General features: G+C 41.3%; 1 protein-coding gene across 1 annotated transcript; it reads left to right on the forward strand.

Annotated features, from left to right (window-relative positions):
* Positions 1-4,636: 4,636 nt before the first annotated feature.
* Positions 4,637-20,965, forward strand: LOC110681018 (microprocessor complex subunit DGCR8-like; the record flags this gene model as incomplete). The annotated part of the gene is given in 6 exon segments (XM_021856780.1): positions 4,637-4,951; positions 5,017-5,128; positions 5,131-5,304; positions 5,307-6,115; positions 20,267-20,317; positions 20,319-20,965. Coding segments are annotated over 6 exon segments (1,692 nt in total), but the record flags the coding sequence as incomplete, so codon positions are not given.
* Between the last annotated feature and the right edge of the window lie 1,527 nt (positions 20,966-22,492).

Consider the following 22,492-nt stretch of genomic DNA (forward strand, 5'->3'; position numbering starts at 1 on the left):
TTTGTTCTATACTAAACGTATAGTTTATTGTCTTCTTAAAACTAACAATGATGGACGTATGAAAGGAAACAAAACAGAGATGAAATACATTGCTGAGTGAAAACTCAAACTTAAATCTAATTCCGATTTGCATATATAATTCTTTAATCGCCTCATAATCATTCCCTTTCTTTTTTAGGTTTCATTCAGATCAAGTCCGCAATACCTTTTTGAGCGGCAGGGTAAATCATTGAAACAATATAGTGCGGTTAAACACTTCCTGGAATCGTATGAAAATTAGTTAAGGAATTGTTATATGGAAAATCGAATGGAATTTGTTTTGAAAATTGAGATCTATGCTACTGTGCAATTTGCACAAGATTTTGTGAAAATACCTCCCATGATTTTGTAATAATATTACCCAGATTTAAAATCGTGCACAATATTACACTAGACTCTAGCTCTTGCCATGAAATCTGTGAGAATGATGTTCAGGATTTTACAATAATCCTACTCAGAATGGGTTACATGCATTGCCTGTTTCGCTAGTCACCGCTCAGTAACGCACATGCGCTAGTGTCTATGCACGAAAAATCGCTAAAAGGTAACACGAAAAATATTAGTATATTTATTTCTCAAAATTGTGAACTTTATTCAAATCCATAAACATGAGAAAACCATTCCCTGAACTTAGTGAGAATTACGGCCCGACGACATGCTGCGTAAATTCCTACCAGGATTGTGTAAATCTGACAAAACTTGTTACATGATTTAATGAGGCTCCATCCCATGATTTAGATAGATAGATTTTATTTTTTTTTCTTCAAATTTATAAGCCTTGGTCTTGCGAAATTCAAACTGCTAAGCCAGGTCTTTTAAATACTTCGCTTTCAAGTTGCTGTGAGGTATGGTCAATCTACTTTTTTAATTCTAAAATAAAAAGAGATTTCTTCATTAACGAATTACAGTGGCCTCTCCACATCTCGATATCGAAGGGACCATCAAAATAGGGAGAGATCGAGATCTAGAACAATTTTTTACACTGAATTGAAAATCACTCCGTTACCAGGAAAATCAAAAACAAATAGATGTCATTTCGTCTTCGCAAATTGTTTTGAATTCCTAAAATCTAGTCTATTAACCTTTGATAATGAGCATATCAACATACGGAGAGAAAATCGGAATCGAAAATCACATCGAGATAGGGGGATATGGAGATAATGAGGATATCGAGATATGGAGAGTGAAACTGTATGCAGAATGAAAGGACCGGAAAAATCATCGACATAGGGAGAGATATCGAGATGTGCAGAGTCGACTGTATGACTATTTCCGCAAATCGGAGCAAAGTTTTCATTTGATTAATAGAAAAATAAACAATGAAAAAAAAATAACTGTTTGTCAAGGCATGCTGAGGACATGTTTCAAGTTTCAGTTCAGTGGTGGTTGCCAGCTTCTGTCAAATATTTTATTTCATATTATTTTATTGCGAGCGTAAAAAGCTAGATACAAATTCTTGTTTAAGGCCGGTTTGCTACTGACAAGAAAAGGAATCGCCTATCTCGATGCGTGGAAAATTTCTCCCAAGAAATGGTCAAGAAAGTCACATTTTTCTGATCGCAGTACGCAGTTGAGAAGAAATGTCACTTCTAAGGGGGCTCTCTGTAGGAAATTTCTTGACCCTTTCAATCAAGGAATTTCTTTACTTTTCTTGAGCGAAACAGCATACTTAGCTTTATTGTAAAACTAGTATCTTCTAATATAATTTAGTGTAAAATCAATGTTGCACTATCTGGTGAGGAAGGTTGTAGCGGTATAGGAGATAGGTTTAGTAGTAGTACTGATATATGAATGAGAATCAGAAATCAGAAAATTACGCTAATGTTTTTACTAAAATTATTTATTCTATACTGTCTTCCAATGTTTGTTGAGCAAACTGTTGTAATTTTGTGGACTTAATTTAATTTTAGAAGTGCAATTTATTAATTATAATTTGCAGCACTCGTTTTTACATAGCGTTCATTTGTGCTATTTCTACTATGTACGTTAATAACCTTCTTTTAGAAATGCCTAGGGGTTGTGGTTTAGAATTTGCTCTGATTATTCTAGAATTTCTGGATAAATTCTTCGAGGACTGCCTTGGAAATTACTCAAAAAATTTCAGGAAGAATTCTAGAAGTAATATAAGGAAGATTCTCTAGGATTTATTCCTGATGAGAAATCTCTCATTTAAATCCTAACGTTAAACGCTCCGTCATCGTAATAATCGTCATCATTGAAACTTCAAAAGCAGTTTTTCCGTTTAAATCTAAAAATTACTTCGATGAAAATGTTTTCGCTGTGTTTCGGTTGGAAAATAGAATACAGTGAACACATTGTCGTGTAAATTTTTCTTGATTTTTAGCAAAAAAACTGCTTTTTTGAAAATCCCGAAATCAATGACGGATCGTGCCCCCTTAAACAAATCCTGAGCATTAAGTTTGGAAGACATTCAAGACATGCATTGACATCTTTTGATAAATTGCTGGGTCAAGTTCTCGAAGATATCATAAACGGGAATCTTGGACATAATCGTAGGGAAGGAATTCCTGTAGTACTTAGGACTTTTCTAAAGAAATTTCTAAAATAACATTTGGAGGAATTCTAAAAAAAATCATAGTTGAGAACTCTGGAATATTTTTGGGGTATTTCTTAGACAAACTCTTAGTTAAGTTTCTTGAAGGCTAGGCTTGAGGAACTGTGATCACAATTTGCCACATCGATTTTGCCAGTCAACGCAAAACACAAAGCAGCAGCAGCATCAATAGCCCTCAGGCGTTGCGCTGACAACGGTTCACACACTGCTTGACTGTTTTTGTCTCTCCACTATGACCGTTTTCGGGCAGCCATCTCGAGGTGAATGATTGAAAAAAATGTAAAATAATTCAATCGCTAATATTTCGCTTGTGTTTTCAACTAATTTAAATCTATTAGCGCCAATAGCAAGAGCACAATCATACCGTTGCGATACATATAAACAAATCCAACTTTATGCTGCCATTATCGAGCAAAAATGCAAAACCCCGAAAACCGGAAAAATCGTGTCACCACTGTGCTCGAGTCATTTCGCATTCGGGTTTGAAAAAACGTTGCGAAGAAGAAGATTACAGTTTTGAAGAGTCGTGACAGTTTTTTGTTTTGAACGGTCATGGTTTGCTTTGGATTTTGATGGTCGTGTAGAAAAATGTGAATGTCGAGGTGGTAAATGTTTGCTACAGTACATTTCAAGCGTGTGCTAGAATAAGGGCGTAAGTCGCATGATCGATTTCTCTTCATCGATCCTCTCTTCTGTGAATAAAAGTGATAAGATGCGGGTTTGTTAGCATTTTTCCACTTCAGACCGCTTGGCAGCAATGCAATCTTACGTCCTGAGTTGAAAAAATACTGACAAACTTGCGTCTTGTCACCTTTATTCGCAGAAGAGAGGATCGATGAAGAGAAATCGATCATGCGACTTACGCCCTTATTCAAGCACACGCTTGATTTCCCATCCTTGCTTGAAGATGTGTTAAACGAATCCATGGGAGATCCATAAAGAAATTATTAAACAAAGTCGTGAATATATCTATAAATTAATACCTTAAGGGAGCTTTGGGCAAATATGTGAATTAATTCAAAATTGACGGAAAATACGTACATTTTTATGCGCAGTAACACTGGTCGTAATGTATCGAAGAAGTTAAAAAAATGCTAACCAAATACAGGCGTATCTGCAGCGATCGATTTCTCTTCGTCCATTTTATATAAGGCAAATATTTCATAATATATCATTTCTTAGAAAATAGTGCGTAAAACAAAAATTATATTATCGTTTTCCCTAACGCAACAAATAGATAACTTAAAATTTTGATTTTCTGAGTTCAAAACAAATATCTAACGCATCTGAGCTTGTTATTCAAAGTATTGGCTATAGTTTATATTTTAATTATATACTCTGCGGTAGACCACCACCTTAAAAAACGGTGAAATGTTCAAAGTTGCCTATAATAAAATTTTGAATTTGGAGTTATCAAGTTGTTTCAAGGGGGCGTTATGATGGTTTCTAGGTCGAGCCAGTTTACGCCGTGTACGCGTAAAAACTTCGATAAATATTCATCAAACAATGGAACTTTAAGAAATAATTATCTTTATCGAAAAAAAAATTACCCGTGTGCCCGAATATCCTGTTTCACTTCGACAAGAACTTTTATTTAAAACATAAGAGTCCATTTTTTGCAAAGATATGTCTCAAACTAAAGTGCATCTTACCGCCGACTTTCAGACAATTTGGCTAAGGTAATTTGTCGAAAAGCTAACACAAGCAGTAAGCTGAAAAAATGGTTTAAATGATTCAGGATCAAATATAATTCGGCCGAATATCAAACAGATTTCAAGTTGGTTTGATTACTTAAAATATTACTTTATAAGCATTAAATACCAGGATTGGATATCAATGTTTGATGCCTAACTATTCTTTAACTTAGCTGTTTCACAATATTAAATTAAAAAAAAAACTTGGTTGTATACTTTTCAGGGGAATATTGCATTCTGGAGAATGAAATTCTGTGGAACGGAATTCTATGCAATGGCTTTCTGTGGAATATTATAGAACCGTTGGAGTTAACAAGAGTTATAATTCCTCTTTTTAGAAGATCAATTCGACGGCGATGGTGCGGAAAACAGCTCGGAAGGCTCTGGAGTTGACATTGAAGAGCTGGATAACTTGCTTGAGGAAAATCTACCGGAAGGCATGAAATCGAGCGGTCCCAAAGCCAAAGCCTATGAAGAACGATTCAAAGAGGTGCTGGAAGAGAAAGGCCGAAACCATTTCGAGGTTCTTCCGGAAGGCTGGGTTCAAGCGACGCACGTTAGTGGCATGCCTTTGTTTTTGCACACCGCTAGTAGAGTTTGTACTGCATCAAGACCGTACTTTTTGGGCCCAGGGAGTGTGAGGGTAAGATGGAGAATTTATTATATTTTTTACAATGTCCTAATGATTCTTTCTTCAAAATGTTTTAGAAACATGAAATTCCTTTAAGTGCCATACCATGCTTGAATTACAGAAAAGCTTTGGAAAAGAAGACGAGCTTCGCAAAGAAATTGAAGCAAACGCTGCAGCAGCCGAAGAGGCTCAAAATAATGCCAATTCCAACGACAAAGAGAACCAAGAGACAGAAAAGCAGATGCATAATCCTCAGCTGAGCAAAATGATTGCCAGTACGACAACGTTGGCCGAGGCCCAAGCCAATGCAAAGATGCTTCCCTTAAAAGTAACTGCCCGAATCGAGACTGTAAATGAAAACCTAAAGCCCAGTCGCTAACGGCCGATGTGTTCCAAGAGTACTGTAAAAAGCTGTTCAAATTTAAAACCATTCGTGTGATGCGCTTTAAATCGTGGGCTGCACGACGGAAGCTAACCAAGCACCGTAAACACATGAAGAATTTGCAGAGGCCTACGCTTCCCGATGGGACCAAATTGATCACCTTCCCTGTGCTTCATACCGAAGTCGAAAAAGGCACCACTCATGTTCGGCCCAAAAAGGAATGGATCATGAACCCGAATGGAAAAAGCTATGTCTGTATTCTCCACGAGTACGTTCAGCATGCTCTCCGGAAGCAGCCGAGCTACGAATTCAAAGAACTTGAGAATGCGGCCACGCCCTACTCGGCAACGGTTTCCATCAACGAACTCAAGTACGGAACGGGGTATGGTACGAGCAAAAAGCAGGCCAAAAGCGAAGCAGCCCGCGAAACGCTTGAAATTCTAATACCCGACATGAAGGACAAAATCACGAGCAAGGACGCCAAAAAGGACCAAAACGGAGCTGCCGAACAGCAACCGGAGGCTCGGAACCTGTCCGTATTCGACGAGATCAAAATCGAAGATCCCAGGGTGGCGGAATTCTGCGCCAAGACGACTGAACCCTCGCCGCATGCCATTCTGCAAACGTGCCTGCAGAGGAATTTTGGCCTCGGGGACGTTCAGATCCAGTACGACGTGAAGGCGGGCAAGCACCGGAAGAACGAGTTTACGATGACGGTTGGAAAGCACACGGCCACGGTGGTTTGCAAAAACAAACGCGATGGCAAACAGCGAGCGTCGCAGGCTATTTTACAGGTGAGTGGAGGGGCTTTTTTATCGTCTAGGTATTTTGAGTCATTGTTTTTTTTAATCAGGATATTTCTAACATTTCTGACAGTTTTATGGAACGTGTATTTATGAATGAGCATTCTGAATCCGCCTTGGTTCTGTGGATTTTAATGTTCTTTGCGGAGATCAACTAACATGACAGATTTTAAGGTTTAGTATTCCTATAAGTTCTTCCATACTTATTGACTGAGAACCTTCTTTGCCAATAATTGATCATTTTTGCAGGTGTATATCGTGTGACAAGGTCGAAGATACTCTATACCCTCTATGCAATACTCTCTCTCATTTACTTGATCGAGCCCATGACCCTCAGCTGAATAGCTGCGTGTTTACCGCTTCGGCTATTTGGGCCCAATTTCTCTTAAAAAATGTCAATTGGAGCATCTAATCTGTGTTAAAATTTGAAATATTAGCTTTAGGGGAATAAGTTACAGGAACTGCATTCGGTTGGTCAAATAGATGACCCTCGGTAATTTTAATTAAAACAGTTTTTGAGGACCCATCGATTTTTGACAATTCTTGTCCCACTCAACTTCCACAAATCGTAAGTTTCTTCACAAGGCTATAGTAATTGGCGATCAAAATTGAGGTTAGGTTGCGAAGATTTTCAAATTGAAATGAATATTTACGGTTTCCTGTGCTTTAAATTGTGAAAATCTTGTCAGATTGTGATGATTTTTCTTTCAAAGTTATCCACTATACATTTTAATTAGGATTCTAGAAGAGCACAATCTACGCATTTTAGCTTTGCGGTAGATCACCAATTGTTAATCAAACCTATCGTTTCCCGATGAGTTGCAATCTTGGTGGCATGATGATGTCGCGCTACACGATATGTTGTTTCATCTGCAATAACCAGACAGAGCTCACCAATCCATCCCGTGATGAATCGTGCTGATCGTTGCAAAGGAGAGCTAAAAAAGGAAGGCATAAAAGTCAGTGTAAAGTGTATCTTTTAACGTTCAACGTTTCGTCATTCGTAATCATCATTCATCATCGAAGCTTCAACAGCAATTTTTCTGTTCAAAACTAAATTTTTTTTCGACGAAATGTATTCACTATGTTTCGGTTGGAGATAGAATACAGTGAACACATTTCTAATGTAAACTTTCATGATTTTGAACTGCTACTAAATTGTCAAATTGATCAAATCAAATTGACGGGGTCCTGCCCCCTTAAGGATTTATTTTAAAAATTCTTGGAAATTAAATTCTTGTAAATTGTTGAAATTCTTTCGGAAATGCTATGGAAAATTCTACCAAAAATCCTGATGCAATCCTTCCGGATAATTTTCGAGGATTACTAGAAATTCTTCTGGAATTCCTCCGAAAATAATTCTGGATTTCTCCGGAAATACTTCTGGGAATGTTACGAGAATCCCTCTGGGATTCTTCCGGAAATCATCTGAGCATGCTTTCGGAAATCCTTTGGGAATATTTTCGGATTTCTTTTGAACGCCACTGTGATTTTTTCGCCAATATCGTTGAAATACTTCTGGGACCGCTAAAATACTGTTTGAATTCTTCAGGATTTTTTTTTGGAAAACCTTCTGGGATTCTTTTCGGAAATCTTTCCGAGGATTCCTGCAAATCCTTCCCACTAGTTTTTTTAGAAGTTTTTTACTTCTAGGATTCAGGAGCAGCCTGATTTTTTCAAAGAAACTCTGTGATATATTCTTTTCCAGTATCTTCCCTAGGATTCTTTTGGAATTCTTCTATCGGATATCCTTCCATCAAAATATCTTTCGAAGATTCTTCCAGACATTTTTCTGATTTTTTTCATGAAACCTTGCTAGGAGTCTTCCGTAAAACCTCCTGATATGCATCCGGAAACAATGAGTGGAATTTTTCCGGATATCATTCAAGGACATTCTACCTGATTCTTGAAGATTCTATCGTAAATCATTCTCTTTTTTTTTTCAGAAATACCAATTGGATTCTTCGGAAAAAAATCTACCTTTTTCAAAAAAAAAAAAAAAAAAAAAAACAAAGAAAGAATCACAGATAAATTACTGAAAGTTAATCCAAAGATGTTATTTCGCAAGAATCTCTTAAAATCTTCAGGAAATTCACCGACATCACAAGAATTTCATGAATATTTTCAAGAATAATTCCAGGGAGATGTCCAGAAGAACTACAGATTTTACGGAAGAATCCAAAAGGAATTCCCGGGGAACTATGTATGAGAACTATTTTTAATTTTCAGGAGATTCTCAGAAAAAAATCCGAAAGAATCTGAGAGGTATTTTTTTAAGAGTCCCAGAGGATTGTCCGGAAGTTTTCTTGAGGGATTTTCTGAAGATTCCACCCAAGATTTTAGAAATATCCCAGGAAATCAACTGAGAATTCACGAAAAATCAAGAACACTTCGGTTGAATTTTCATAAGAGTCACTGTTCGGATCAAGTGACGGCACAAACAATTTCTGTAAATCAGCCCGTTTTATTTCAGGCAGATCAAACTGCAATTCCAAATAATAAATTTTCTTTTTCGTATTTACACAAATTTAGGATTTAACATTTATGATAAATGAGGAAAACTTACAATTTTAGTTTGCCTTCACAATTAGGCTTCCTTTCTCCCTTTCCGAAAAATGCTGCGTCCTTCGCACAAATTTCCTATCAAATTATAATTATGTAATATAGTATTTTCTGGTCCACCCTAATCACTAACCACTTACAGTTTTCCGGTGGTACTATTCACTTAACCGGCTGTTGTTTGTGGTCAACGTCTTTCGTCCTTTATCTGTTATTAAATTAACATTCTAGTTTGTTGTATTCACAGTAACGATTGTCTTTTACCTGTCCGTCTTGTGGTCTGGTTGAATTCTTTACCGTCTAACTGATCGTATCGTCTAATGTCCGTTTCCGTATGGTGGTTGCTAAATGGTGATTTACAAATTTTGTTTTTTCTCGTTCTCTTTCTAAAAAATTAACAAACTTACTGTTTTTCCGTGACTGCACGTTTATAACCGATTCGGCAAAACTTCTCTGAACCTTTCTCCTAAACAACTTTTGATAACTGTAACAGTTTTCAACTTCCCGCTCAACTATGTTTTCACACCTTTGTAAAACTTCTAACTCTAATTTGTTTTTATTTACATTCTTACCGATGACAGTTCCTACCACATCTGTCATCTCTTCTTCTCTTTTCAATCTCACCTGTCGCTGTCAACGAGCGCCTCACCTTCTCACGCCTCATCGACGCGGCAGTGCTGCCAGAACATTCCCCGGCCCGTAACGCTGTCCCGGAAGCCACATCCGGCTCAGGGTTACCTTCCTCTATCTCCATTCTGGCCAGCTTCACTGTCGCTCGCTTGTACCTTCCAGTGCTGGTACGCACCCACGCTTGACGGACCCTTCCGTCGCCAGATTTGATGGCTTCCTCCACTACTCCACGGACCCAGCACTTCCGGTTGGCACCTTCGACTACGTATACCAAATCTCCTGCTCGTAGCGGTCTTACTTCGCCGAACCATTTCGTTCCTCTGGTTCAACGAAGGCACATACTCTTTTATCCACCTTTCCCACATCACGCTAGCCAACTGTTGTGAACGCTGGAACGCGTCCCGCAAGGCCACCGCTGGATGGGGAGGTGGTAGTGCCACGCATGGCTGATTCGGCGAAACACTCCTCAGAAAATGATTCGGAGTGAGTGCTTGTGCTTCGTCGGACTGCTGTGACACGTACGTCAGCGGACGGGAGTTGATTGATGTCCTCCGCTTCAACGATGGCCGTCTGCCAGAATCTCGTCGGTCAACCGTCTTCCATCGTCGAGCGCCCGAAGCGCTTCCTTCACTTGAGCGGACCAACCGCTCCCAGACGCCTCCCATGTGCGGTGCGGCCGGAGAGTTGAACGTCCACTTCGTTCTCGCGTTCGTTAATAGGTCTGCGCAGTCATCTCTGATGCCCTGCGCAGCCTCCACTACTTCCTTGCTGGCTCCTCGCAGATTCGTCCCGTTGTCCGAGAAGAACTCGATTGGCCAGCCCCGACGGCCGATGAACCGGTGTATCGCCATCAAACACGACTTCGTTGTCAGCCCGTGCGCCACCTCCAAATGTACTGCGCGTGTCACCATGCAGGTAAAACAGCGCGATCCACCTCTTTTCTGTCCTACGTCCTACTGTCACATTCGTACGGTCCCAGATAATCTACGCCGACGATAGCTGAATGCACGTAGATTTGGCATTACTTGCTGCACTGGAAGCGGGGCCATCCTCGGAATTTCAGGGCGACAACGATGCACCTTGCACCACATGCAGGATGCTGACACCTTTCTCACCACTGCGTCTACATAGGGAATGTAGTACAGCTGTCGCAGCTCGTTCTTCAACGCCTGGCGGTATCCGTGGCCGCTCCTCTAGTGGTAGTGCTGAACTATCAGCCTCGTGATCCGGTGGTCATCCGGAAGAATCACCGGAAACCGCAAGTCGAACGGTAGAAACTCCGCACGCTCCACTCGCCCTTCCAATTCGAATCAGGCCATGCTCGTCAACTAGCGGAGTCAGCTTGTACAGCGGACTGGACTTCTCGATCGTCATCCACTGGCTCGCCGGTCGAATTTTGTTCCTCGACAACACCTTCAGTTTCGTCGACGAAGCTCTCCGACTGCGCAATCCTCAGCAAGCAGCGCTCCGCTATCTCATACTCGTCTTGCTTCAGTGGCACGCGAACTGAACCTCCCGCGTTTGGTATCAGCACCTTCAGCTGACTTCTCGTTGCTCGCAGCGTCTCAATCGGCCAGCCTCTCCATTTTCCGCCTGCAATTCGAAACGAATCGGATCACACACGCCATCGTTCGAACCAGGACCGTCCACTTCGAGAATCGGCTCGCGTCCATTAGTACCGCTGGAACCTTCACATCGTGCAGTAGCAGGTGAACCCGTAACTCCTCTGTCGTGTTCGCCGGTGGCAAACTCTTCTTCGGCCATTCCTCCTCCCTCTCGTACAGGAACTGCTGTCCTCGTACCCACACGCTGTTCGGGTCTATTTCCGGGTTCTTACCCCACTTCGTCAGCTGATCAGCCACGTTAAACTTCGTCGGCACCCATTCCGCCAGTCTGCCAGCCTCATTAGACTCAGGATCTCTCCGATGCGAAAACCGACGAACTGCTTGTAGCGGCGTTGATCGGACCGAATCCACGAAAGCACCACCTCTGCGTCGATCCAAAAGACCACCTTCGTTATGTGGAAATTGTGGTTTTCGCAGCGAGTAATGCCAACGTCTGTGACATCCGTGCGCCGAGCACAGCTGCCAGAAAGTTCCAGGCGCGGAATCGACAGCTGCTTCAACGGTGCCACCTTCGCTCGACTCATCACGAGCGCACACATCATCTCACCACGTACTACGGTTCGAAAGTACGCCACGCATCCATACGCCGTCTCGCTCGCATCCGCAAATATATACAACTGCACATCCTAGACCTCTTCCGATCGCGCAGCTTGAAAGCTCGAACGTCTGCCAGAATGTCCGTCCACCGTTTCCACTTGCCGAACGATGCTTCATCCACCACTTCGTCCCCATTGACACCCTTGTCCGCCAGAGGTCCTGAATCAGCATCTTTCCTAGGATGGTGGCAGGCGCTAGGTACCCCACGGATCAAACTGCGCCATCACGATGCTAAAGCACGATTCGCTCGTCGGACGTATATCACAGCTAAGGACTTCAGCGTACTCCGACTTCGATGCGCTGGGCGAAGCAGAAAACGTCTTCAAACCGTAATCCCCATTACGATTCCCAGCACACGCTCGTATCGTACTCTTGTCAGGTTGAAATGCACCGACGACTCGCTACTCCGCTCTTCAGGTCTCCAGGAACACGCGCCTGAATTGGACACCCAGTTCCTGATATGGGAAACCTCCGCGGGAGTGATATATTTCACCTCGTTTCGCTCGCTGAACCGCTTCTTCCACTGTGTCCATTGCTGTCATAGTAGTCGTCGACGTAATGCCGCTTGACGATCGCTACCGTAGGCCTCCGGATACTGATCCGAAAACTGCTCGGCGTTCAAGTTCTTCACGAACTGTGCTCACCTAGTATTTATTTATTTATTTATTAATAATAACAATCTCCATCTGACTTATGTCTTAATGAAGTATATAAAAAAAATCTGCATTGGAGTAAACAAGAATGAACTAAACAATAAACAACTACAGTGGTAAAACAACAAAAACTAACTTAGTACACATACAAAAACAAATCACTGGTCAGCTTGATTAGTGCGGAAATGCGACGAAAAATCGTTGCTGTACTGCAGAGACAGGCATGTTGAAGTCAAACAGGTGAGCAACGCTAACTGAACTGGGCGAGCACGTGGAGCCGAAAGTCGCTACGTCCATAACGTACACCTGCGGAGCATCGTCGCTGTTGCCTCGGAAAATGAACCGCTGCGCCTGCTTATCCTCCGTTCTGATGCGGATTTGGTGGTACATTCTCCTGTATGTCCCCACCAAAGGCGGACCGGACGCTTTCGGAATTGCAAATTACCCGCGGAGGAGAACTAGCATATCAGGACCCTTGAGGCAACTCCGAATTCAGGGAGACCCCATTCACCGGCGCTGCAGCATCCCAGACTAGGCGTACCTTGCCCGGTTTCCGTGGATTAACCACAACATTCAGCGGCAGATACCACACAGCAGCTTGGTGGCGTCTCCGTTAACTCGGCGTCGGTTACTTTGTGTGCATACCCCTTCATCTGGTACTCCTCAATTTGCCGACACACGTTCTCCTTCAGCGCTGGACTGCGTTCCAGTTTACGGTCGAGGGCTTTCATCCGTCGAACGGCCATTTGGTAGCTGTCGGGAAATCTTCTCTCGTCCTTGCGCCACAGCAATCCCGTTTCGAAACGATCGCCTATCCGCTTTGTCGTCGTCTCAAGGATTTCTCGAGCCCGCTTCTCTTCCGCCAGTTCTGGAACAGCGAACGACGAACACGCTGTTTCGTCTAACACGTACTGGTGCCGCATCAGGTCGTGAAGCTCCTGGTTGCTCACCGGTGTGACGGAGTGTAGATTCAAGTACGTCTGCACCGTGGGCTTTCGCTTCTCGGAACCGTAGATCGTCCAGCCCATCTTCGATCGTACAGCGATTGGTTCGTTCGGTTTCCCGACACGTGACTCCAACGGAGCGAACAAATGAAGGTTGTCCAACCCGATGAGAATCGTTGATACCCCGTACGGAAAGTCCTTTGTAGGCACCCCTGCGAGATGCTTGTATCGCTGCACCACTTCTGCGTACCGAACATTCTGCTTCGGAAGCTGCAGCTCAGACACCGTTCGCGTGTTGAACAGCGGAAACTTCTCTCTCGAACCCTTCGCCGACATCATCATTTCGACACTGCGAGACTCGTTCTCAAACCGGTTGATGTTTCCGGTCCACGTGACGATCAACGGCTCGAGCGTCCCTTCTGCCTTCAGCCGTTTTGCGACCACGTCGTCCACCAAAGTCGCCGACGATCCTTTCGTCCAGGAATGCGACGGTATCGTACTGTCGCTTGCCGACGTAGAGCGTTACCGGCATCATCCGGAAAATCACCGTGCAGTCCGATTTCGCTTTCTGCAGCTGCACTGATTCTTCTACCCGGTGCAGAAGAGGATGATGAGCTCCTTGACAATTTCGCATCACACACCGAATTTTGGATGGACAACGATTTCCATTGTGCTTGTTGAGGCAGACTCCGCAGAGTTTCTGCCTCTCGACTTGTCGTAGACGCTCTGCGATGTTCATTCGCCTGAATTCCTCGCAGTTCCGAATCAGATGATCGGTTCGCCTGCAAATTCCAGCAAGCCGGCTGGCCACCTCGTTACGATTCACTTCATTTCGCTTCGGCTCAGACTCGTGCACATGCACGAACTCCTTCTTCCGATTATTCTCCTTCCCAGGCCGCACCCGGTCGTTCATCGACAGTGTGGTGAATTCCGCCACTTCGGAGACGTCGGACACAATGTCAGTGGCAAAGTTCGTGAACATCCTCAGCGGACTGTCCACTCTGCCCCGCTTGTACCGGACCCAGTCCAGCTTGTAGCTTGGCGGCAGCTTGTCTACTAACTCCTACACCAGCATCCGGTTACTGAGGTGGTCGGTCAGTCGTGCAGCTTCCAAATGGTCGCACAGTTGCTTCACCGTGATACCAAAATTTATAAACGTCTCCAGCCGATCAGCTCTCGGCGCTGGAGCGCTCTTCACCTTCGTCAGCAGCGTCTTCAACAGCTTCTCGGGCTTCCCGAACAGGCTTCGAAGGTCCCGAATAACATCCGGAACTGAATCTGGCAGAACTAATCGGCTCCTGACTGCCTCGAGCGCGTCTCCTTGCAGACAGTCCTGCAGCCGCTTCAAATTTTCCAAGTTCGTGAATCCACACGCCGCTGTAGTGTGTTCGAAGCTGCTGATAAATAGCGGCCAAACTTCCGCTTCTCCACGAAACTTCGGAAGGTGCTGCGACACCGCTTTTCGAGCGGCCAGCTGCTCTCTCGTAATTCGGCCGACGGCTCGCTCCGACCTATCGCCAACTTCGCTACATCTCGAGCTTCGACCAACGCTTCGCCCCGGCCCGTTGCCGGCTTTGTTGCTACGACGGCTACTTCTCACTCGATCCTCCGACGAATCGCTGCTTTCTTCTTCGTCGCTTTGATTCCGAATCGGTCTCGACCACTTCCCGCACCTTCTTCATCAGTTTCGGCTTCTTCGACTTTCTTTGACTCCGCTCGCAGCGGATCGCCTTTGGGGTACGCTCCCCGAAAATCAGCGGCCGACGGCAATTTTGCTAATCTCTGTCTGCTCGTCCAGCCACTCGTGCACTTTCTGCTTCGGATTGTCTGCCGAAGCTCCACCAATAGCGCCTTCTTGGTCCTTCAACGCGTTGACCCTATTAACGCTGCTAGCAAACTGCTTCCGGATCGCATCCCGCTTCCTCACAAAATCCCTCTCCGCAGCCAGTTGAGCATCTAGCATTTCTTGCTCGTGCTGCAACTGCTGCTCCTCCATCTCGCGTTGAACCTGGAGTTCCAGCTCACGCATCTCCCGTTCTTGCTTCAGCTGGCTCTTCCTTCCACGCCTTCTGCCGAGGCAAAGTAACTTCTTCCGCGCCGCCATCTGCTTCGCGAAGGCCTTCTCCTTGGCTAGTTGTTCCTCTTCCAACTGCTTCTCAACTGGATCAACGTCGGAACCAACTCCCTGGACCTCCATCGCTTTTCTTGCCGGACTTCTTACTCCTCTTCTTGTCGGTCGCATCAGGGAACTCTCAGCTGTTGAACACTACTAGGGACACACTGTGGGCCAAAGCCAATGACTATTGATAATCCCTTGGTCAACACCAAGCGCACGAAAAATGGGCCCAGTGTTTACACTTCCCACATTGGACCCAGTCAACGTCCTCAGACAATTGGGGCCCGTATGAATAAAATGTAGTAAAGTTGAGTTTACTACAATCTCGGTAGTAAACGCTATATGTGGAACAAGAGTGGAATATGTTTGTGTAATTTTTCTTTCAACACCTTTCGAACATACTACAAAACAACGCGTTGCTATGAATAAAGGTAGCATTTACTACAAAGCTACTGGTAGTTAGGCTTAAGAGGTTGCTACTCATGCTTTGAGATTGCGAAATTTGAATGGAATAATTTACTTTTGAGTAAAAATCATGGAAAAACGATATGAGTTTTGATATTTCGGAGGTATTTTGAGTTTTGCTTAGGAGTTCTGAGGTGACGAAACATTCGCCCCGCCAATTCTGAGATTCCGGTAAGATTACTGGCAGTAGCAATTTGAATATCCGTGTAAACTCTGGCATTACGATAATCCATGTTATTTTCTAGGAATTTTAGGATGTCGGTAGAAATTCAGTTATTTAATAATGTAATTCTGAATTTTACGTGTAAATTTCTGACATCTTCAGATTCTCAGATTTCCTTTGACATTCCGGAATTCCTGTAGGAACATTGGGATTCCGATAGGGATGTCGGATTTTTTTTATGATAATTCTGGAAGTTTAAATACCATTCTAGGAATATTGCGGAAAATTAGAAATCTTGGTAAAAACTCTAGAATTGGGTGGGAATTGGGGGATTCCGGATATTAATCTCTTAGAATTCTGTGGGTATCTTTGAGACGTTATTCTGTAAGCATCTATGAAGATTGCGGTGGGATTCCTGCGAATTATTGTGTGGAATATTTGTAATTCTGAATACAATCTTTTAATTATTGTAAAAACCTTTAAGATTTCCGTTGATCTCCAGTTCCGTTTGGAATTTCAAAGCAAAGCTTTAATATAAACCTTTTTGAATGTCGGTAAATATTTTATAGATTTCAATTGGGATTTTTTGTGAAATCGATAAGAATTTTAATAATTTCAAAGGGAACCCTGGGATTTTTAGGAGAGATCCTCATTGAATTCTTACGACTACCAATGGAATCATTACAATTCCCATTAAAATCTCTACGTTCTAAGTTCTAAAAATTCCAAGGATACTATCAGAAACCCCACCAAAATAGCGAGAATATCACAGAAACATTTAGAACTTCCGGAATTCAACATGCTGTTAAAAAAACACACGGGGAGCATCAAAATTCTACCTCTCTAAATTATATTCTCAGTATTGGTGCTAGAAAATATGTAATTCCTAATTTGATAGCTGTAGTCTCAAGATCTCTTCATAGATGTTAAGCTAATATAAAAAAAACATCAATCGCTGGGGTTGGCGAAGACCGAAAACCACTCAGAAAATTCTTGATGTACCATCATCATAAAATCATAGACATAAAGAGAATACCAGACTAATCGCAAAATTACATTACAAATCTTGTCAAATTACAGCACCTTCATGATTTGTGCAAATTGTCGCGTAATCGATTAGATTCCATACATTTCCGCCATATGCATGATTGTATTGATTTTAAGCGTCACTCTGAATAGATTGTTCTTTACGTGCAGAATCACTCTGCACCCTGAATGGAAATTTCTTAACGTGCAGCTTCAGTCACTGCTCATGTTCGAAAGTAGTAAGTACTACATGTTCGAAAGTTTTTTATTCATACCAAAGTGTAGTAAACTTTGTGGATTTTGTTTTTGAGTAGATGCTACATGTAGTAAAGTTCAACGTTTTTTTATTCATATCACCCATTGACTCCGACATCGAGCAGAACAAACATAGCTCGTTCTTGGAAGGTGAGGAAGCCATCTCGAAGAATCCGATATAAAATTTTTGATTTTGTTCGGATCAAGTTGACGGCACAAACAATTTCTGTAAATCAGCCCGTTTTATTTCAGGCAGATCAAACTGCAATTCCAAATAATAAATTTTCATTTTAGTATTTACACAAATTTAGGATTTAACATTTATGATAAATGAGACCTCTTACAATTTTAGTTTGCCTTCACAATTAGGCTTCCTTTCTCCCTTTCCGAAAAATGCTGCGTCCTTCGCACAAATTCCTATCAAATTATAATTATGTAATATAGTATTTTCTGGTCCACCCTAATCACTAACCACTTACAGTTTTCCGGTGGTACTATTCACTTAACCGGCTGTTGTTTGTGGTCAACGTCTTTCGTCCTTTATCTGTTATAAATTAACATTCTAGTTTGTTGTATTCACAGTAACGATTGTCTTTTACCTGTCCGTCTTGTGGTCTGTTGAATTCTTTACCGTCTAACTGATCGTATCGTCTAATGTCCGTTTCCGTATGGTGGTTGCTAAATGGTGATTTACAAATTTTGTTTTTCTCGTTCTCTTTCTAAAAAATTAACAAACTTACTGTTTTCCGTGACTGCACGTTTATAACCGATTCGGCAAAACTTCTCTGAACCTTTCTCCTAAACAACTTTTGATAACTGTAACAGTTTTCACTTTCCCGCTCAACTATGTTTTCACACCTTTGTAAAACTTCTAACTCTAATTTGTTTTTATTTACATTCTTACCGATGACAGTTCCTACCACATCTGTCATCTCTTCTTCTCTTTCAATCTCACCTGTCGCTGTCAACGAGTGCTCACCTTCTCACGCCTCATCGACGCGGCAGTGCTGCCAGAACAGTCACATAGAGAATATAAGAGGGTTCTGTTTTTTCAACGAATCTTAGAATTTTTCATGAACCATAGGAGATTTCCGAAAAAATCCAAACGGATATTCGAATTTATCTCAGGAAGATTTCTGGAAACAATAAATAAGGATTTCCGTTAGAATTAAAGAAGGAGAAAAGTGTAAAGAGGAGTTCAAAACAATCTCAGAGGAATTTTCGGATGAATTTCAGATAAATTTCCCGAAAAATTTCGGACAGATTTCTATAAAATGATTTTCAAATAAATCCCGAGAGAAATCTAAGTTTTTTAACAGGATTTCGTGAAGTATTCCACAGGGATTCCATAGGGATTTACAATATAATTGTAGAGGAAGTTTTGGAAGAATTTGAATGGAAGAATCTAGCAGTGCAAGAATAGATTTTTTATTATAGTCTTAAGGCTGGTTTGACAAGAAAAGTAATTGCGCTATTTCGATGCGTGGAAATTTTTTTACCAGAAATGGTTCAGAAAATCTCATTTTTCTGATCGCAGTACGCAATTGAGGAGAAATGTCATTTCAAAGGGGGCTCTCTGTAGGAAATTTCTTGACCATTCAGTCAAGGAATTTCTTTACTTTTCTTGAGCGGAACAGCATACTTAGCTTTAGGCGAATTTCCGAGAGAATCCCAGATGAATCGGAATAATCCAAGACGAGTCTCTGGAAAAATCACAGAAGGGATATTCGAAAAAGTCCGAAGGAGATTCACAAATAACTACTGAAGGATCACTGGGAAAATATCATAGGAAATCATATAATAATTTCGGATGAATTTTCAGAAGAAATCTTGAGGAATTTTCGTAAGTATCCCCGAAAGATTTCTGGAAGAATCTTCAAAAGATATACAGAAAAATCCCAGTTTATTTTAAGGTGAAGATGCATCGAAGCCAAACTTCGAATTTTCAAGAGCACAAATCTAGATATTTGGAAGAATCATAAATCGATCAGATAGATAACTACATATAATAATCTCAGAAAGATTTCCGTAAGAATTTTACGGAAGTCCCCTAGCGCCGTAACTAATATTGCTGTTCGCGTTTGAGGTGCAAATCTTGTCCAACGGAGCTCCAATGGACCGATGCACGAGTTCACTATTTGACGTTTGAGCGGTGCCGTGTTATTTACGTGACTATGGCAACGAATGAATTCGGCACCGCTAAAACGTCAAATTAGTGAACTCGTGCATTGGTCCATTGCGGTAACAAAACCAAACAAAGGATACTTAGCAACCATGATCAATGGACCGATGCACGAGTTCACTAATTTGACGTTTGAGCGGTGCCGAATTCACTCGTTGCCATGGTCACAATAAATAACACGGCACCGCTCAAACGTCAGATAGTGAACTCGTGCACTGGTCCATGGACCAATGCGCGACTTCACTAATTTGACGTTTGAGCGGTGCCGAATTCATTCGTTGCTATGGTCACGTAAATAACACGGTACCGCTCAAACGTCAGATAGTGAACTCGTGCATCGGTCCATATCACCGCCAACCTAGCGGCCTAATTTCCTCGGAGTAAGAGGGAGCATGGAGAAGAATGCAATGAATACTAGATGGAAAGTTACCGTAAGGAAACGGCGAGAGAAATTGGATTGTATGTTGAAGAGGGCATACCATATGAAACAGTATTACTTGAAACGTCCTTCCTTGTGGCTAACGTCCCCTATTCGCACAACACGCCAAGCCGTTCCCATAGGGTCGATGTTTTTTGGAGATATATAATTTTTTTTTTGGTTGGACGATTGAATGGCATCACGTCATTGTATCGTAATCTTGTTCGATCCATTTTTCCTGAGCGTACAAGTTATAAGAGTTTAGTTGATTTCTTCAAGTTGTTTTATTATATCAAAAATACCTGCTCTAATAGCATTATCTTCAAGTCTACAAACCACTCCCAGAACCAATTTTTGGTTGCGCTTCTGAGCTCTCTCATGCGAAATACTTCATGGTTATTTTCTGTGTGAAACGGTGTACAATTCACTATGGCTACAATTAACGCTATGGCCAAAACCTGTGCTTCTACCCTAGGACTTTTTTACGAAAACCTTCATTATCTTTCCAGATCCTACATCCGCACATCAAAACGTGGGGCTCGCTGCTTCGACTTTACGGCAAACCATTCGATCAAGTCCTACAAGGAAAAGAAACAGGAGGAACAGGAAATCACCGTTCTGCAGAGCAAGGCGGCCATCAACCAACCAAACTATGCCATCCTACACAAGCTCAAGCTGGAAATGTCCAAACTGGAGGAGCGGCAGAAAAATGTTCGCGTCATCGGAACTTTCGTCCCGGATGTGGATCTACCGTTGGCATCCGGATCCAATCTGAAGAATGTAGACTTGTAGGACGAGTGAACCAAAAGTATTTCCGCACCTACAGATTTTTTTTCGAATGGTTTTTGTACATTATGATTTTTCAAAATTTTATATTCGACTGATCTTAGGTTTTATCTGAGTTTCATTGTTGGAAATTGATTCGACAAGCCCATGATGGTGGTTCTTTCAGTCTAGATCGAAACGAAATAAAGTGTCGTATTATGCAAATCCGTTTTGAGTTTTCATTATTGTAGTAATTGTCACGTTTATCCAGTGTTACTTACAATTTGATGTCTTACAAAATAGTAGCTGACGGCGTGAATCGTACAAAACTAATTACTGTTTTTTTTGCTATCAATTGTGAGAGTTTTTATTAGCGCATGATTTTTCTTATGGTGAACATAATTATCTACCGTCAAACGGGGTGACTTGCAACACTTTTCAACTTCAATCAACCAAAACCATGATCTAAACATTATATAAAAATATGAATTCCTTTTAGAACTTTTAATGGCCGGCCCACCTACAGAATGGGATGACAGAAGATTGAATCGAATTATTTTATCATATCAAAAGTCATCAAAAAGGTGAATTTTTTTAAATGTCCTTATGCGGGGTGACTTGCAACACTCAATGCTAATTTACTTTTTGCCAACAAAATGTTGGTATTTTTTATTTGTCACACTTGTTAAGTATTGTTATTCATGTATTTAAAGCATTGGAAACAGTACAACAGCATTTTGAATAACTTTTTGTAAGAAAATAATTGAGCTACTTTTGTATGGGAAAAAGATGTGTTAAATCATCAAGGTCGAATACCTTAACTGAATAATATTTTTAATGAGTGTTTGTTGCTGATTGATGAATTATTACTCTTTTGATTATAAAGTAGACCTAACACAAAAGTTTTTCACTTTTATAAAACTCTAAATTGCTTGGAAATAAAGTGTTGCAAGTCACCCCGCATAGGTACATTTTTATTAAAAATATTGTTATTAAAAACTTGTTGCTACAATTTCGTAAAATAAAATTCGTCGTATTATCAGTTATTAGTTACAGAAACACCAGGTAGAGTATTACTTTTGTATATTAAATTTATCCCATGGTTTTAAGTCACGATTTCGAACCTTCATCAAGCATCAGTTTCAAGTAAATCAAATGAATCATGTTTAATGTATAAAAATATTTATGATAACAGCTTTAATCGTGACTCTTACTTGAATTGTAAGTCAAACGTATTGAAGCACGGATTTGAAACGAATTTTCTTTTGAAATTTGTGTTTTATAGCGAAATTCAGTTGTAAGTTACAATGTGTTGCAAGTCACGGTATATCATTTTTTCGTATTTTGTGTGTCTAACAGTAGATAAGCCCTATCCTCGCGTCGTATCAGTGATAGTGTTGCTTAATTTGTTAATTCGCCTCCGATATCACAATTAAGTATATTTTGTTTGTTTTCAATATGTACAATTGAAGTTCCGTGACGAAGTAATTTTTTATTGGAATTAAAATGCTTGTCAAATTTATTATTAAGCATATGTAGCCATTGACGGCTAGCCAATGTTAAACTTAAATCCACACTTTCTATATTTGTAATAGAGTACTAAAGTTTTCAGCTCTACGAAACGAAAACTCAAAAGGCAACTTTAGAACATTTGTTATACATCTTCAAACGAAACGCGGATAAACTTTTTTTTTAAATAATTCGAAGCATTTTTTTTATTATGAGGCACTTAAGATGCTAATATGTCATATCTTGTTTTAACCGGGATTTATTCATCTAACCTTATCTCAGTGTTAATTGGCTCAGCTTATGTATACATCTTAATGCGTATATTCGCAAACTTGGTACGGGTGCTCTAATAATGTTACCGTTACTAGGTATGTGCTCTATGGAAATTTACGCTCAACACTACACAAGCTATCTTTATCATCGAACCTAGTGCACATAAGAGTGCAATTTTTTGTTTGTGC

This window comes from Aedes aegypti, unplaced genomic scaffold (genome assembly GCF_002204515.2).
Source record: "Aedes aegypti strain LVP_AGWG unplaced genomic scaffold, AaegL5.0 Primary Assembly AGWG_AaegL5_hic_scaff_234_PBJ_arrow, whole genome shotgun sequence".
Lineage (NCBI taxonomy): Eukaryota > Metazoa > Arthropoda > Insecta > Diptera > Culicidae > Aedes > Aedes aegypti.